This window comes from Temnothorax longispinosus, chromosome 3, assembly GCF_030848805.1.
Source record: "Temnothorax longispinosus isolate EJ_2023e chromosome 3, Tlon_JGU_v1, whole genome shotgun sequence".
NCBI lineage: Eukaryota > Metazoa > Arthropoda > Insecta > Hymenoptera > Formicidae > Temnothorax > Temnothorax longispinosus.
The window spans coordinates 20,310,776-20,328,064 of record NC_092360.1 but is presented as its reverse complement, the minus strand read 5'-3'; the positions used below and the strand labels follow the sequence as shown (position 1 = coordinate 20,328,064).

Below are 17,289 nucleotides of genomic sequence, written 5' to 3'. Positions count from 1 at the left end.
GGACGGGCGGACGAGACACACGAGTAGAGCGCGAAGGGAGGTGGAGTCTCCACCCGGCGGGGTGGCTACGGTCCTGGGGTCGCCGAGGGTGGGTTAGGCCGTGACGCGTTCGGCCCGCGAGGGGTGGGAAAGGTTACCCCGCTGGTAGAGCGGGAGGGTGCCCCGAAGCGCGGAGGGTGCGCGCTTCCGTTTGAACATCGGTGAAACGTCAGTTACCTCGCGACGATCCTTCCGCGAGGACTTTGTCCGATCGCGCTCGATGGTTCTCGATTGTCTCAAGATTGCGTCGCGCTCGTTCCGCAACTAGTTCCTTAGTTAACTTTATGCGTAGATCAGTTAACTTCGGCTCGCAGTGCTGCAAAGTCTTGAAAGAGACCGGAGAGTCAGTTGTCGGTTTACGATTATCTCCCCGGCTTTATTCAACGGTTAACCACCAGGTGAAGAAGGGTTTGCGCTGAACGCGTATGATTCTCTTCAGCCTCGGTTATCTGTCATACATTAATCTTAGGTTTCTATTGCTATCTTGAAGAAAAAAAAAACGGGAAATTATCTTTCGGATGACTTTATTGAACGGTTGAGTAGAAGTGAAGGTGAAAGAGATGAATGAAAGCGCGAGTTGCTAAATGCGTATGCATTTTCAGCGCCGATTTCCAGATAAGGTAGAGAAAATGAGAATGCTACAGTGGATACGTATGAGACGTATTCGTTTCATTGCTCTTTTTGCGGGGATAATGAATTATTAACATTGTTTTTCTCTGAATGAGGCGCGAGATTTGTTTGTTTCACTCTATGAAGCGAGAGTAAAATCTGTCTACATTAAGTTTGATAAATCTATCTACATTAAGTCTGCATATTCGTGAATAATGAATATTTTGTGGATATTGGGGGCTTTGACAGTTTAATTGAAAATTCAAATTGGCCGGAGAATTTATCATTAAAATTAACACCCTCGCGTTTATAGTCGCGAATTTTCTGTCGGATATAATGAACGAGCTTATATAATAATAGACATAATATTACAGTGTCTGTGTTCGTTTTATTTTATTTTTGGCTATTTAACAGATGTTGTGTGATAAAAAGACATTTTTTTTTGCCTATTTGCAGTCGAAATCGCGAGATTTTTAGGCACGAGATTTACATATATCGGGACTGTTCACATAAATGTTAAAGGCGAAGGTCCCGATGCATTCTTATTTGTAGGTAAACAATGGCATCAGGGAGTTGATGCGCTATTGACGTACTACTGACGCATTATTGACGTGCATGCGAATAAATCTTAAACGGTCGTTCTAAACCTGGCCCTTGTCGAGAACCGGGATATTTCTTGATTAAACAGGCAGCATTAACACGCTGTTACGCGCGCGCGATGATGGGACCGATAAAAACGATTTCCATGTCGACACGATGGGCAATTACGGTGGTGATAATCACTTACGCGATGCGCCCGCGCGCACAGACTTTTGTTCGTCAACTTTTTTTACGTATCTTCTCGCTAGAAAATATGCACCGCTGACGAAGATAAGGAAAGCGAGTGAACTAGACTTGCGGAGTCCGCGTTCGTGATCGTGAAACCGGAGCTGGCTAATCCTTTTCAATGTAGTCATTTGACTTATTTCCACGCTGAAACATGGGCAATTACCGCGATAATGATCACTACGCATAATTACATGCACGTAGACTTTTGTTAACTTTTACGCCTCGTCGGTAGAATACTTGGAAAAAATGTATGTTTGTCTCATTTTGCGTGAAAAGAGATGCAGATCATTGAAATATAGCTCGCATAATTATATGTTCTAAACTCGGCTCTAATAAGGATAATTTGAATTTATTGATGGTTTAAATGAGTTTATTTATTTATTGTGCTGCTATTATGTAATATTTGCTAAAAATGCACATAATGCTTGTTAAAAAATTCTACAAATTTATAACTATTTTTCCTTTTTTTAAAGAATCTTTTTAAAAACGACTTTTAAAAAAGCCGTGTAAGAAGTTTTTATTATTCTTCGTGAGCATCTGTTGTCGCATATTTTGACAGTTTTGTATATCAATGGGTTAATAGTGTAATGTAATAATATAATGTAATAGTAATAATATAATAGCAGAGACAAAATATATTTTCTAAAAAGATAAATTTCATTTTTTTATATTAATTAATAAAGACTAAAAGAAAAGGGATGACATAAAATTATTGAAAGGAATTAATTCAAAATTATAGTAAAAATAAATCTAAAACTAATTAGATGTAATAGTAATAGTAATTTTATCTATTTCTATTACTACTTGTGAATTCCTTGAAAACACGCGCTTCAGCCACGTGCCTGGTTATCGAGGCATAAAGTAATGCTTGTGTATGGCATTTGGACAATTTCTCATTTCTCTTGATCTATTCTCTCTCTCTCTCTCTCTCTCTCTTTTGTTTTCTTGTCTTAACGACAAGACGCGACGCGGTAACACTATGGGAAAATTTTATTGAGACTAGCCGCGGTACGAGAGATAAAGGAACAAGTCGATCTCTTCGAGATCGAATAACAGAGGATTCATTGAGGCGCGCATCGTCGCGACGAGTGGCGAAGGGGGAAGATGAGCTTTATCGCTTTTCAATCTACCGAGGGTTAAGTACGCCGGGGAAGCACTCTTCTCGAATGCACTCGACTGTTGGAATTCTGCCAGCGAAGGATAATAACCTTCACCCTTGCCGGAGATCATCCGGACGTTTTGCATTAACGTCGAATTAAAACGATGCGTCGTATTGCGTGACATTGATTCGAGGCGTGCTTTCGTCTTTTTTTTTCTTCACGTACACAGACTATATTCTATAAATACATACATTCAATATTTTCTGAATTCTCTCTCTCCTTTTAAGCATTTAAACGATATTTTAATATAAGAAATTAATACTATGATAAAAAGATAAAAATGATAACTATCAAAATTACTTTATTATTTCTAAATTGATCCTTTGGCCTTATATTTCACATTGATATTTGGGTAAATTAGTTTTTTATTATTATATAACAATATTGTATCTCAATGTTTAATTTAGACTCATATAATTCTTTCTCTTTAATTATATCTAATTATAATTTGCATCTCTACATCATATATACTTAAAACTTATGCTCAATTAGTTTAGTCATTAAAATCGTGTACTGAAATTTTCTAATTTGAATCTGTCTAGAAACAGATTTGTTTTACGCGGAGTTAGCGGCGCAATTTCGAGGAAACGAAATGACAAATCCGACATTAATTGGAATGCAAACAAACTATCTTTACGCACTATGGATTATATATGTGATTCTTTTAATAACTTTTAACTATAAAAGGCTGAATGAAATCTATAAAAAGCCGCAAAATTGCGAATATTTTTCTCGTAGATGGGAATTATTATATAGCGCACATATAAAGAGACAAATATTGTATTAAGTATAAATTAAGTATATTTTAATCCGTACATCGTACTGACCTCGATTCTTGCACTGATGAAATAAAATATGTCTGCCATATATTAAGTTGCAAAATATTTTATTACCAACAGCAAAGTGTTTTTCTTGTTATAGGTATCTTTTGTTCGCGTCGCTTTATGTCCTTTGTTCCTCGGTAACGAGAGTCGTCCCAGTCGAACTAATTAAATTTATTAAATTGGACTACGATAACCTGACTAGCCGATATCCGAAAGTCAGAGATTAACGCGTTCGTTTCGATGTCCAATCAATGAAATTTGCCAGAAAAAGATCGTCATTATATAAAAAATTCAATACAAAATAGAATTGTGATATCAGAAACGAAGAAATTTAGGTGTGAAATAAATGTGTTCGAAATATTCAGAAAATTAAATAATTTTTCTGATTGGCTTTAATAAAGTACATTTATATAGATGCAAATTTATTAATGATAGAATTATTTAGCTAATTTTCAATCGATGCTATTATAATTTTTGTGACACGCCGTTCTATTTGTCCCGCAGTCTACATCGCGTGTCTCCTAATGGGATTCTCTCGCCGGATGAGAAAAACACCGGCTGTGGAAATTGGCGTAGGCGCGGTCGTTTGTGAAATTATCGCGATTAATGAAACCGACTCGCTCGGGTGATTAATACGTCCAGATGATTCTAAGTGACATACCACTCTCGAGAATCTGCCGGAAACATACGTGTGCAGACATGAATTTATTTCTGTGACTGTGTCAAAAATTCTAATGGCAAAATTGCTTAAAATGCCAGTATTATTTTTAATTCAATGAATATAATTTTGTATCGAAAATGTTAGAATTTGTTAGAAAATGTTAGAAATTGAGATAGAAAAATATAAGTATATTTCGGAAAATTATACTATAAAAATATAATTTTATATATACATATGTATATAATCTGGAGAAAGGATAAATCTGTTATCACACAAATAATAATCATGTGTGTGGAAACATAAAGGATTGTTTTCGAGACAAATTGTGACTTTCGAATTTGCGAGTTTTTTTCACGGAGTGTATGTTACTCCGAGATTTATCTATCGTGAAAAATGTATATTCAATGTCAGAGTGAAAAACTGACAGCCGCATTTAGCGCGAGATGCGCTGCAGCGCGAATGTATACGGTGCTTTATCTCGTTGTTTTCCCCCTTTTCGATACCAATTAAAAACGCGAGCGTTCCCCGAACGAAACGTGTATCTTCTCCATCTCTCGGGATTTTTTTTTGCCGAAGCGAGCCTCGGTATAAAATGAATGTCCGCGGGTGAGGTTCCCTGCGCATAGCTGTTTTGGTTATTTGCAAAGTCGTCGTACACTACAGCTATACGTCGTATTGATCGATGAGAGAGATAATAATAGCGACTCGTGGCACGATGCTGCTCTGATTTGATAAGGAAATTCATTAACGCGCCCCACTTTGCTCACATTCACTGTCTCTTTTTTTTTCTTATCGACCACAAACAGCGCGTCGATATTGTGGGGTGTTGCATCTGGATTAAAATTTGTGATTTTCGTCGATGAAAAATGAATTGTCAAACGTAATAGTGACGTAAATGAGTAAAAATGACATTTTTCTTCTATGAACATCATATTTTATACATACACCAGCTTATACGTGTATAGTTTGATAATGGAAATGCATGTCTATATTTTACGGTAATCAATTCACGCACATATATCCGTTATTAATCTTTCAAGCCGATATTCACTATATTATGATGTACAACATGGAGGAAAAAAATCAAGTTTTAAGGTTCCACTGATCAAGCAATAATAGTAAAAATTTAAAAAATAGAGTAATGACAACTTATTCAAAAACTAATGTCGTTTCCCGCACAATTATTTAGGCTTATTGTTAACGAACCTATATATATATAGATCCAAACTCAATATGCTGCGGATACTTATGTATTCATTCATATATCACATACACCGTACATACACAGATTTTTATGAGTGGTAAATTTGATAAAAGCGCACATTTGAGAAGAAGTGGAAACAAGATTTAATTCTATCACATCTAATTTAAGAATAATAAGAATAAAAATAAGATTAAAAACTAAATACATACATGTGTTTGATAGCAGTGTAGCAAAAACTTATTTTTTTATTAAATTCCTTAATTTAAAAAAAAAGAACTAATATACTTCTGACTACAGTGCTTTTTCCGGCTTAAAGGATTAATTCTTTTACGTATTCAAATTGTTGTGCACAAAAGAGGTATCAAGTTCTCATTTTCGAAATGCATTTTCTGCACCAGAAAGATATTAAACATAAAAAACAATGCATGCATGATTTCTCAGTATTTTTTCCGCGATATGCAAATACATTTTATATAGATGTTAATGCAACAGTGATAAAACATAATCTCCGATTTGACGCGCTGTATTTCCTTAGAAATGCTTTATATCTTTTTTATTCTTTTTTCCCCATTTGTTATTGCATCTCCCGTTGGTGGGAAGGATTTTACGGATGCAGCTGCGTCATTTTTATATTGTCGCGACATCTTGTATAATAACGAGGAGCATTTACATATGAGTCGTCCGCGTGCAAGCAGGTGCAGCTGCAGGAACGTTCGTTGCATATTTCGTTGGAAGTCCGACTTGCGCGAGGAAGAGACGCCTCGTTTCCGATTGTTTCGCTCTCGCGAATAATGCGGCGAGTCTAAAGCACTGGGGATAAAGAAACGAAGGAGAATAAAAATTTACGCCAATAACTCTAAGAAAATTTTTTACCGATTTTTACCTACACACACAGTTAAGCACTTTAACATTTTTTAAAATAGATAGAATAGCTAATTACGATTTTAGTTACGCGGTGTTATTTCTAGTCCAACTACGTAAAATTAGGGTTACGATATCCAAATAATTTGATTACTATATAATCGTGCGCCAAATTTTTCCCAGAGAATGTAGGACGAATTGTGCACAAAGTTTTAATTGTGAATAATAAATGAAATTATACCTTGAATTAAACTTTACGTATGGAATTTTATTCGCGTATGTATATACATATATCGTTAATGAATAAACAAAGAACTGTGCCAAAAGTGAAATGTACAACAACTGTCTATGTAACTTCTTGAATGAACATTGAAACTTCACCTGTAAATAATATGTGGCAAAAGAAACTTGTTGGCGCAAACCCTGATGATACAATCGGAGCCAAAAAGTGTATTATGATGTACAACATAGAGGAAGGAAAAAATCAAATTCTAAGGTTCTACTGATTAAGTAATAATAATAATTAAAAAAAATAGGCGGTATTGTTCATTCACAGACGATATACAGATGTAATTAATAACTGAGCTACAAACAATACTAATGGACTCGGCATGAAGTGCGTGATAAATAATAAATTTAACAATAATATAGAATAAGATGTGCGATATAATGACAATTTAACAGTAATAAATCGCGATACAACATACATTTATCACTCGCATCGCGCGATATTTGTTCTCGCGTAAGATGCATCGGTGCGATCGCAGGTAAATTCAGCAGTGCAACATTCAGGAATGTTCGCGATCCACCGAGGCGGAACAAGACGGTGAGAGATCCTCCTGGAGCCTGGAGTTCCGAGGACCTCTCGCACCGAGTTGCATAGAGAGAGAGGGAGGACTTACTTTTTCGCGACTCGTTAATAATGGCAAAGGTCGTACTGCAACCTTGAGAGCCTTGCGCCGCGTTGTAAGAGGATTCATTGTAATCCAATATGCGCTACGTGCTACGAAACATCGCACCGTGCCGGATAACGTTCGCGACATGCTCGCGCTATGTAGGCGCGAGATAGAATGATAGGTCGGTGTATTATGGAGGTTAATGCCGGCGGCCGAATTATTTAACCCGCGTGTCTGTACGTGACCCATTTTGTTTTCGTATATATTTTCGCATTTAGATTCGCAAAGTTCATCTCGTTGCAATAGGATCATCCGATTTCCGTTTCTTTTGTAGCTTTATACAAATACAACCAGCAATTTTCGTACCTATATATGATTTTAACGAAAGGTACATATTTTTACATTTTACACATACGCTTATTGTTACGATAGTATTAGACTGGTGTAAAAGGTCTGTTATTTTTTCATCCAGCTTTGTATTAAATAAAGTTAGAAAATCGAAGTTCTTTGAAAAGGGGATTGAAAACTTTCTCTCTAGATGAAAAAAGATCATACTAAAGCGGGTGGCGGGCAATTCTGCCTCGATTTTGTCGGAGAATTTTGTTTTCATCTTTATTCGACAAACATGATAAACCTTTTGTCCCAATATAATGTACAGCATCGCGTCGATAGACATCGCTATATACACTACAATAATACATACGTCACATGTGTACCAGGCTTGGTTGAAAGATACAAAATTGGGCGTTGGGGAGTGTTTGAGAACCTCTGCGTTAACATGTTTGCTGAACACCTCGGCCTTTCGGGAAGCTCCCAAGTTATTTTTATTGTTTCCCTCGCGCCCTCGATAAACGTTTATTTCCCTCTCTGATATTTTGCGCGAGAGATTCGGCTCACGTATCGGCCTCCAGGGCGAGGCAACTGCCATTTCGATTTTGACGAAAGCTTGGGCCAGCTCTCGGCACCAGCACGTTTCTCCATATGGATACGTTCCCAGTTCCCACATTGTCGACATATTCTATTCCGCAGTCGTATTCTAATTTGATCAATAGTAGATTATCGTAGAGGCTCTTTATTTAAATATCGCTCGATGCTTGAAAAAATTCGGTCTTTCTTCTTTTCCAGATTTTTGCGATTAAAAACAGATTGCGGAAGTTATTTTCTCTGTCATTTGTAACGTTTTGTTATACATATGTATTCGAAATTTTGGCAAAAGGCCGGTTTACACACGCAATGATTAGTGGCGCCAACTGACTGGCATTCATTGGCGCCAGAACCAACTGGCAAACTCACAAGTGTTTACACAGTGATTGGCGTATAATATGGAAAATATTTAACATTTATTAAACACACAGTAAATGACAACAACCATATAACCTCAAATTTTGAGGTTATATGCTTTGGCCAATAACCGCCAGTAAACGCCACATTACTAGCGTCAGTTTGCATCAAGTGTTTACACTTGCATTTTTACTGGCATATTAGTCGACTGGCGCGGCCTGGCGCCACCAATCATTGCGTATGTAAACCGGCCTTTACATTATCGTTGAAATATTATTTCGGTTTAACAGGCGTTTTTTAATAATTATTACCACAGAAATTTCTATATATAACATTTTATTGGTTAATAAGAAATAGCATTTAACTTTCTCTTTTTTTGGGGGAGTATTAACTTTTTATTTTGAAAACCGAGTAAATCACATTTTCTTCACCAATCAAATAATAACAAGTAGAAATATTAATCGACTCTATTGGTCATTATAATCATTAAGACAATACGACCATGATTTGATTCGATTATCGTCAAGACGCACTTTTAACCAAGGAATTGGTCCTTATAAATTGATGTAATCTTTGATACTTATATATAAGCATCTCATTTAATTTTATTCAATTTATAAGGACCAATTCCTTGGTTGAAAGCGCGTCTTGACGATAATCGAACCAAATCATGGTCGTATTGTCTTGACGATTATAATGGCCAATAGAGTCGATTAATATTTCTACTTGTTTTTATTTTGAATTTAAGAGTTTCGGGTATTACATGTATACTCGCATGTAGAATTTCTGGAATTTTTAATCTGAAATGTTAATTCGTAAGGTTTCAAAATTCCCTGAATTTTGCGACGGGTTTATGTGCGTAAGGTATTTCCCTTAGGAATGCCTTTTGCGTGTGATTTACTCGCAGAATGGAATACTTGTGTGTGAGCTTGATACGAAGCGACACGGGAGATAGGGCACCGGGATATAATAGTTACATGATGGCTACGGAAAGTTCTTATCTGCACTACTGTCATAGCAAAGTCTGCTCAATTCCGCTGCGTTTCGGCATGCCGTACACAACGGAATAGATGAGTTTGTAACAGGGAGAAGATTGCATAAAATTACATAACGTGACCGCGAGGGAGAAAAAAAAAATTACATAAATGAATATGAAGACAGACATCTCTTCTCTTAATTGTTAACAGCTGTTTTTGCACTTTCATACATGCACGAGCATTATTCGTGTTGTTCAATACGCAATACGTATTGATATGACGCAAACGTACATATTGCATATTTCATATTGAATTTATTCTTCCGAGTTTATGAATATATATGTATATAGTTTTGCACAATTAAAATGGAGCTACATGTTTTTTTTCGGTACAAAAAGCTCCGCCGACGCATTTAGCAGATTTATGAAATCTACAGTTTTTGTTCGTTTTTTCCTATAAAATAAACATTTTATTCAAATATTATTTATATTGCATACATACGCAAAATGTTGTAGGAGTGATCATGCATTAATTTAAATTCATAAAATAACTATTATATTTTAATACAATCAACGGATTAGCGAATTATTTATTGTCAGATAACCTTTGATTTATAGTTATATATACAGTCTCTATTTATCACGCTCCGATAATATTAGTTGAACCGCTTGTGTATAGATTTAGGAATTTCTATTCAAGCTTTTTTTTGTAGTGGCGCTCATTCGATCGCTCATTCAATTTGCGGGCGTCACACGAGGTAGATATTTTTATTATCGATCGACTAATAACACAGGCACACAAAAAATAAAAAGTGTCCTGGCCGAGACACTACACTAGTGTATTCCCATGTATTTTGACCCGCTGAATCCGAATCCGAAGTCAGAATTGTCAGATTGGCTCTCAGTTCCGAGCAAACCTCAAAACTCAACGAAACGAACACTTTTTTTTAGGTTTGCTCGGAACTGAGAGCCAATTTGACAATTCTGACTTCGGATTCGGATTCAACGGATCAAAATACATGGGAATACACTAGTGTAGTGTCTCGGCCAAGACACTTTTTATTTTTTGTGTGCCTGTGTAATTGTAATCAGCACAATCTTGCAATTCACAAATCGTTGTATATTAATAATTTTATTTGTGTTTGACGTTTTTACGTTTTTACTGTTATTCAGTTAAGTAGTAGAGATAATAGCGAAAGTATTAACAAAAAAAAAAAGCAAATCTTGATATTGATGCTTTAAATATTGATTAATAAAAGTCAAAAAGTCATAAATTTTTGATTAAATATAAAAATATGAGAGCGCGAGTACACTCAACGACCCACGCGATGCTGCGACGCGCAGGTGCAGTGTCCGTACGATTGCAGTAGGCCAAGTATGGCCTACTTTCCGAAACAATCGCGCAATACCTAGAACATCTTGGTGGGCCAATTGTAAGTGTAGGAGTTTCAAGGGAATATGCGTGAGAATGACCCGCTTTCGTTGCTTTAGACGTGTCAAGGTCGCGTTTCACCTGATATTACCAGAAATTTTATATTTTATTAATTGTATAAAAAGATAATGTTGCGATAACATGTCGGGGGTTTGAATATCCAGTTCCGATTCTGTTTTAGCAATAATTTGAAAAGCTAAAATTATGATATGTGCGTCTGTTTATATGTCGAGCTTTATGTGTATTCCAGGGACCTTTAAACAAATTCTACAAACCGTTGCGTATTTAAGATCTGTTTATTACTTTTTAGAGAAGTCAAAGTTATATTTTTAGTTGAAATTATTACTTAAAAATATTTGGTATTCCTACCTTCTTTTCCACATAAAAAAAAGATTAGTTAAATAAAAAAGAGTAACCGATTATTGTAGAATATTAACGCATAACAATTGCATTAATTCGACAGCTCTCATTAACACTGCGCGGACACCATATGTTTTTGGAGCGCTCGCCCGCCGCGGACACCTTGGGACTTGTAAGTCCAAAGCGTTTTGAAAGCGTTTCTGTGTTATAAAAAATCTATAAAAATTCATGTATTATTTTTAAGGTTTCAAAAAGTGATTTTTATACTTACATAGGCCGAAACTGTTGTAATTTTTTTTTAGTGTTGAAACGTCAGGAGAAAACTGTAAAATACGAAAACTCGACTGTGCCTTAAGGAGCCTTAAAAAGGGTGTCCGCGCAGTGTTAAATTGCTAAATAAAAAAAAATGATTAAACAACCGTTAGAACAAAGTGATAAATAATTAAACAGTCAGTGCCTAAACACTGGTCGCAGATTGAAAATATCTATTCCTGATGACGATCGTCACGCGATTTTGACGAAGGTCGACGACGTCCGAGGATACGCACGAGGGAGAAGCGTGTCGTGCCGACGGATTAAATCACGGCATTAGTATCGGTTATCACGAAATTTTTCGAATGCCCAGGTAGTAGGGACACCCCGCGGTAGGTCGGTTCTTCGGAAAACGTGGCGGAGCGTGTTGGTTACCATGCAATGCCAGCTGGGATTGGTCGAGTTTGGTGGGCGAAGGGAGATCAATACTGGGAGGCTTTCGACATGGAGAGGCGTAGGCCGGTGTGTTCACCACGAGGAACGAGGACCGGGATTAACGGCTGCTACTGGCACGACCTTGATTCTGACCTTAACCTTGATAACGCCCTTGAACGAGATATACAAAAGCCGCCCGTCGTCGTCGTCGTCCTATCGGCAACGACGGGAATTTCCGCACCGGAAAATTCGTCGCCACATTTAACTCCCTGTAGTCGAGTTTTCGCTGTAATGTCGGCTGAACTGTGTGTTGCGGATTTTATAGGTCGCCCTTTGTATATGTTACAAGGCCATTGAAGCGGCTCTCGAAACGCTGACGTAGGTATCTCTCTGGGTATAGGGTAGACAAACGTACGATGATCCTGAAAGCAGATAGCCACTTTGAAACTTTTCGTTCTGATTCATCGAGCGTGCTTGATAAACTTTCTTTATATATCAACGGTTGTCACACGGTGGAAATTAACGTTTTAAAAAAGCGCCGTATATTCACTTTGATCGTTGATTCTACGAATCGGATCATCTATTTTCTTAATTATCCAATTTTCCAACATGCTGTTATATATAAATTGTAGGTAATCCGAAGCGCAACCGAATAAGATTTAAAGCATTAGTATTGCATATTTAAAAAGACTACTTTTTTTTAGTTTGTTATCACACAAATATAACGGAACGATAATCAAATTATCGTGATATTGAAACCTCAACGTTATTATAACAATATCGCTTCGATAAACATTTGTCCTTTATGGCAGAATTAATGTTATATTTCGGTAAACGTTTTACCCAAATATTATTCTATCGTTTAACTTTGATCATTGTGTTCTACTCGAACGATCGCAGCTGTTCCGAAGGAAATCATTATGTCTCAACTGAGCAATAAGACTCCGCTCGATTTCCATATAATTAAGATCGGCTGTTATCATCGTCGCGGCCTTGACTATGCGCGCAGCTCGACGTAATAAAGTTTAACTGAGGTTGTTATGTTCGATTTGATCGCTCTGCCTGTAGAACCAAGATGGCCGTGTACACGTCGATGCATTAAAAATCTTCTTGTTTTTTATATGAGGCGTATTCAGAACAGGAGTGATCAATCCTATGAAGCGTTTTTAATGCTCGGTTTAATGCTAGAGTAAAATAAAGTCGTAATATAAATTACGGCTCGCTGTGTAAAGCAATTTTATATTTAACGTGATGATATTATCGACTGTATATCGTAAACTCAATCCATTCTCCCTTCGAAAGCCTCTTATATCGCAGGTGTAAGAACATCCGTAGATCGTTATGTTATCCTGCGAGTAGAGCTGTCTGTCGAGAGGATCGATTGATTGATTATCGCGAGCGTCCGTGATGTCGTTTCGTCTACAAGGGTGTTCGATCCATCTTCAGCGATCAGTTTCTCTCCGGCATTCCTAACGGTACTTCTCCTTTTTTTCTGACAGTTTCTTCGCGGATTACTCTTTTACCCTCCGTTTCTTCTCTCAATCCTCGAGCGCCCGTGTATTTCTACGGTGAATCGACAAAAAGTATACGTCTTAACGACGAGCGATGGATTGCATTTGCAAACCTGGCCAACTTCTTTGGAATTTACAAATTACTCATACGCTAATGAGCAATGAATTATTATTCAATTATTATTTGGAAATACCCTTTCGATATAAAACAGTGTCTCATGACTCGACGATTAAAGGTATCGAGGGAACACAATGGCTGTTGCAAAATGCACATGTTTTGTAATCGCCACACACCTATTTGTTTTCAGCTACGCTGATTAATGCATTTCTCGATCGCGTTTCTTTATTATTTTGATGAGTGCGCAGTTCTCGCGCGGCATCGTCGACGCGAGATAAGTAACCCAAAGATTAGAACGCGTGGAGACACGTGAAAATATTATACGACACCGGTATTTTCGGTATCATCATCGTCTTACGTTATTTTCACTGTTCTACAGACCGATTCATTTATCATACGTATGCGTTTCTCTCGTGATTACTTTCAGTTTTTATTTATAAATATTGTTCCAGTAATTAATTATAAATTATTAAGCCGGTACACCAACTGCATGGAGATTATATCACGATAAATAATCGTAAAGATAAAAAATTGCTCGATAAATCCTATCCGGTAATTTCTTTCTCAACTACTGAAGATTTTCTCTCAACATAATTATTTTTTATTTTATGAGAACAAGAGAATACAGGCTGATGGTTTATGCAGGTCGTTAATTTAAGCCGTGAGCCCTAAGAAATTGATCAATCACAGAAGAATAATTGATTGTGATTGGTCAATTTCTTAGGGCTTACGGCTTAAATCAACAGTTACGGCCTGCATAAACCAGCCTTAAATCTTGCCAGAGAAGGAGAGAGAGAGAGGAGAGGAGAAGGAGCGATTAAATTCTTAAATCTTTTATAAGACTTTAATAAAAGAGGTTTTTCTCTAGTTTAAGTACAGCGTGCACGTTATTTATATTTTAGATTGTAATTCGTTGGTTAAGATATTTAATTAACGAAACGATGCTCCAAAATTATTAATATTATCCAAAGTGGATTAGCATAATTAAATTTATGAAATACCTACAATCAAACGTTTCAAGTTAATGCTAGAGCGATGTTATTTGAATATTTAACAAAATTAGTAATGGTTTAGTATTTTTATATTTTGAGACCTTTGCCAATTACATTTCGAGTCTCGTAAACACTTCTGGGATAATATATTATCTTAAACTACTTACCGTTTAAGTATAACGCTTAAGCTTTAGAAAAAAATATTTATTACGCGGACGAATTTAGATTCGTATCAATTTCATTTTTCTCTATTGATTCCCGAAAATAATCGAAACGAACGCTACTCTATCGAAGATTTTGCTGTCACGCGCTTGTCAAAGAGTTTAAACTGAGTTTGGTCCCTCCTGTAGACTCGTGGTGTGCCGGGGATTTGCGACAATTGGCACTATGTCAGAGGTGAGACGTGGAGGGAAATATAAGAGAGGTGAGTGACGTCGTTGCCAACGGTCATCATCAGTTGTCGTCTCGGCCGTTATTCGTTCGCGGCTCGTTCGTGTCTGCCTGTGCAGCTGATACGCTCGTTGCCGGACGCGACGAGTAGCGTCAATGTGAAGCCCGATCAGCGTGAAGCCTGATCATCGCGAATCGGCGAATCGGCGTTTGCATGTGACCCGAGTGCACGCGCGATAACCGCTATCAAAGTTCGCCGGAGCTTCTCACGCGAGTGTTTCCGCTCGAGAAGGAAAACTTCGATCGTCGCGGCCGATCGAAATTCGGATCGATTCTTCCGGCGCGAGTCGGTTAAATATCTGAATCTGGAGTAGAACGAGTTGCCAACGGCCGTCCGAAATATCGGCACGTCTGATACAGCATCTCCGATCGTGCCCGTTCGATACGCGATGTGAAATCGTTGCGGGAGATCGAGGAGATCGCGAGGTGTGTCGCGCAGGCGTTATTGATTCGACGATCGACGTTATCGGGACGCGGAAGGAATGGCGTTGTTCTCCGGTGGCGGCAGCGGTGCCGGCGGTGGCGGCGGTGGGCCGCCCATTAAACCGGAAGACCCCATCCCTTCCAGGCAACGGAGCCTCAAGGATCGGCTGCGAGAAGGCATCACCGGCGGATTCGCTTGGCAGTGAGTATCGTCGGCGTGATTTACGAAACGGAAGCTGACAAGATTCATTTTTAATCCATACGACCCCCTTTTTGGGTAATCTTTTAATTGTACTCTAATTTTCTACTTTACCCTCCTCGTCAGCCATAATTTTCTCCCACGTTCTTAAAAGATTTGCCCTAGGACGGCCTAGGATGTTAATAAACGCTACTGATGGTATATTTTACACCGTTAAACGAGCTTTGCTACGTGCATATACAAAACTTACGCTGGCTAGACGATGAAAACAGTATATATTAGTGATACATCTCCTTTATTTTGTAATCGCGATGCTAAAAATAATTGGGGTTATTTTGACAAAAGCGTTTATATACGAATCGACGCAAGACGTATAGAAATATCCTTCGGAAATTACGTCACCACAAATTTATTTTCTAGCTTAATTTAAGTTTTCGTTTAGTATTGTAAGTCTTGTAGATTTACGAAACGGGCTTCTGACAATTAGAGAGCAACGAAGTTATTCTGAAGGAGAATAAGAACTCTTGGTCGCGCTATATTAGTGATGAGATTAAGTATCTAACAAGAATCTGTTGTAGTAGTTTTGAAACTTTCAGTGATTACTTTGAAAAATAAAAGCAATACTTGGAGTATACTCGAACCTGGGCGAAATGGGTTTCGAACTCCATGAGTACCTCGAAAAACAAAAGTGTTACTTCCAAATAGACTCGAATCTGCATCAAATATGTTTGAACCTTTTATGAGTTTACTTTACTAGAAATTTAATGTGCGAAACATAATGCGTGTGTACATATGTATACCTACACCCAAATATCTTTTTATCACAATTTTACATGCCAACTTATTATTAGATATTGTAATAACATAACATATACGAATATTACTTGTGAAAGATTCAACTCTTTACGTTAGTAACTACTTATAAATACATTTCGAATCCTGTAGGCACTTATTCTGAAATTTGATAGTAACTAATCTGAATTCAATTACTTTGCAAGTGCAATGTATGAAATATTATTTCTTATTAATATTACTCGAATCTAAGAAAATGAAACTTGATAATTGCATTTGACTCGGATTTTTAGGTACATATTGAACTTGATCTCATCCCTACGCTATATGCTATGTGCCATATCGTGCTTGATTAAAAAACTTCTGCGCCTTTTTTTATTCTAATAAGTCACATTTCGTGTTTAACAAAAACGTTTTACGAAACATTCAACATTTAATTTACAATTCCCGCAGTGCAGCATTGTATTGTATCACGCAAACCATAAATTACAATATATATTGTAATTTATATTTAACGTCGCGCGATTGTTCAGAAAGCCTCACGAACTGGTGAACGCCTAATTTTTGTACAGAAATTTGTTTCGATACGTTCTCCGAAACGGATATCATCGTGTTTGACTCGCTGTATGGTGAGTGTTACATTATAAAGTAAGGATTATCGATCATTTTAATAAATGAGCGGTGTGAAACCGCTATTACCATAAGACCGGATAAGCCGGACACTGTATAGTAGAAAGTGTACCCAGCAGATGGCGGTCCTGGGTACTCCGATTATTATATCCATTTTTATAATACATTATCATATCAGCGTAAAAAAAAAATGCCGATATTTAACGGACGCGGACGTTCCGCGTGAAAGTGTTTTAAACGGTAACAGAAAATCTTTATTGAAAGTCGGCAAGGACCATGAAGTGATTTTTTTTTGTCTTAATTTTAATTTTGAAGCTGCGGAGATTTATATAATAATTACAATAATAATTATACAT

General features: G+C 37.2%; 1 protein-coding gene across 6 annotated transcripts in view; it reads left to right on the top strand.

Moving 5' to 3' along the window:
* Positions 1-17,289, top strand: part of Mtd (TLD domain-containing protein mustard) — a 152,482-nt gene that overhangs the window by 14,048 nt on the left and 121,145 nt on the right. Inside the window, exons 1-3 of one of the 6 annotated variants that reach the window (XM_071773863.1) lie at positions 223-437; positions 509-659; positions 14,734-15,514. The exons of 2 other annotated variants lie outside the window; for them this stretch is intronic. In XM_071773863.1, the coding sequence (XP_071629964.1) occupies positions 15,372-15,514 (143 nt within the window). In that variant the 5' untranslated portion in view covers positions 223-437; positions 509-659; positions 14,734-15,371. Of the gene's footprint in view, positions 1-220; positions 660-14,733; positions 15,515-17,289 lie in introns of those variants that run through there. 3 more of the 6 variants (XM_071773865.1, XM_071773864.1, XM_071773862.1) reach the window with 3 other exon arrangements.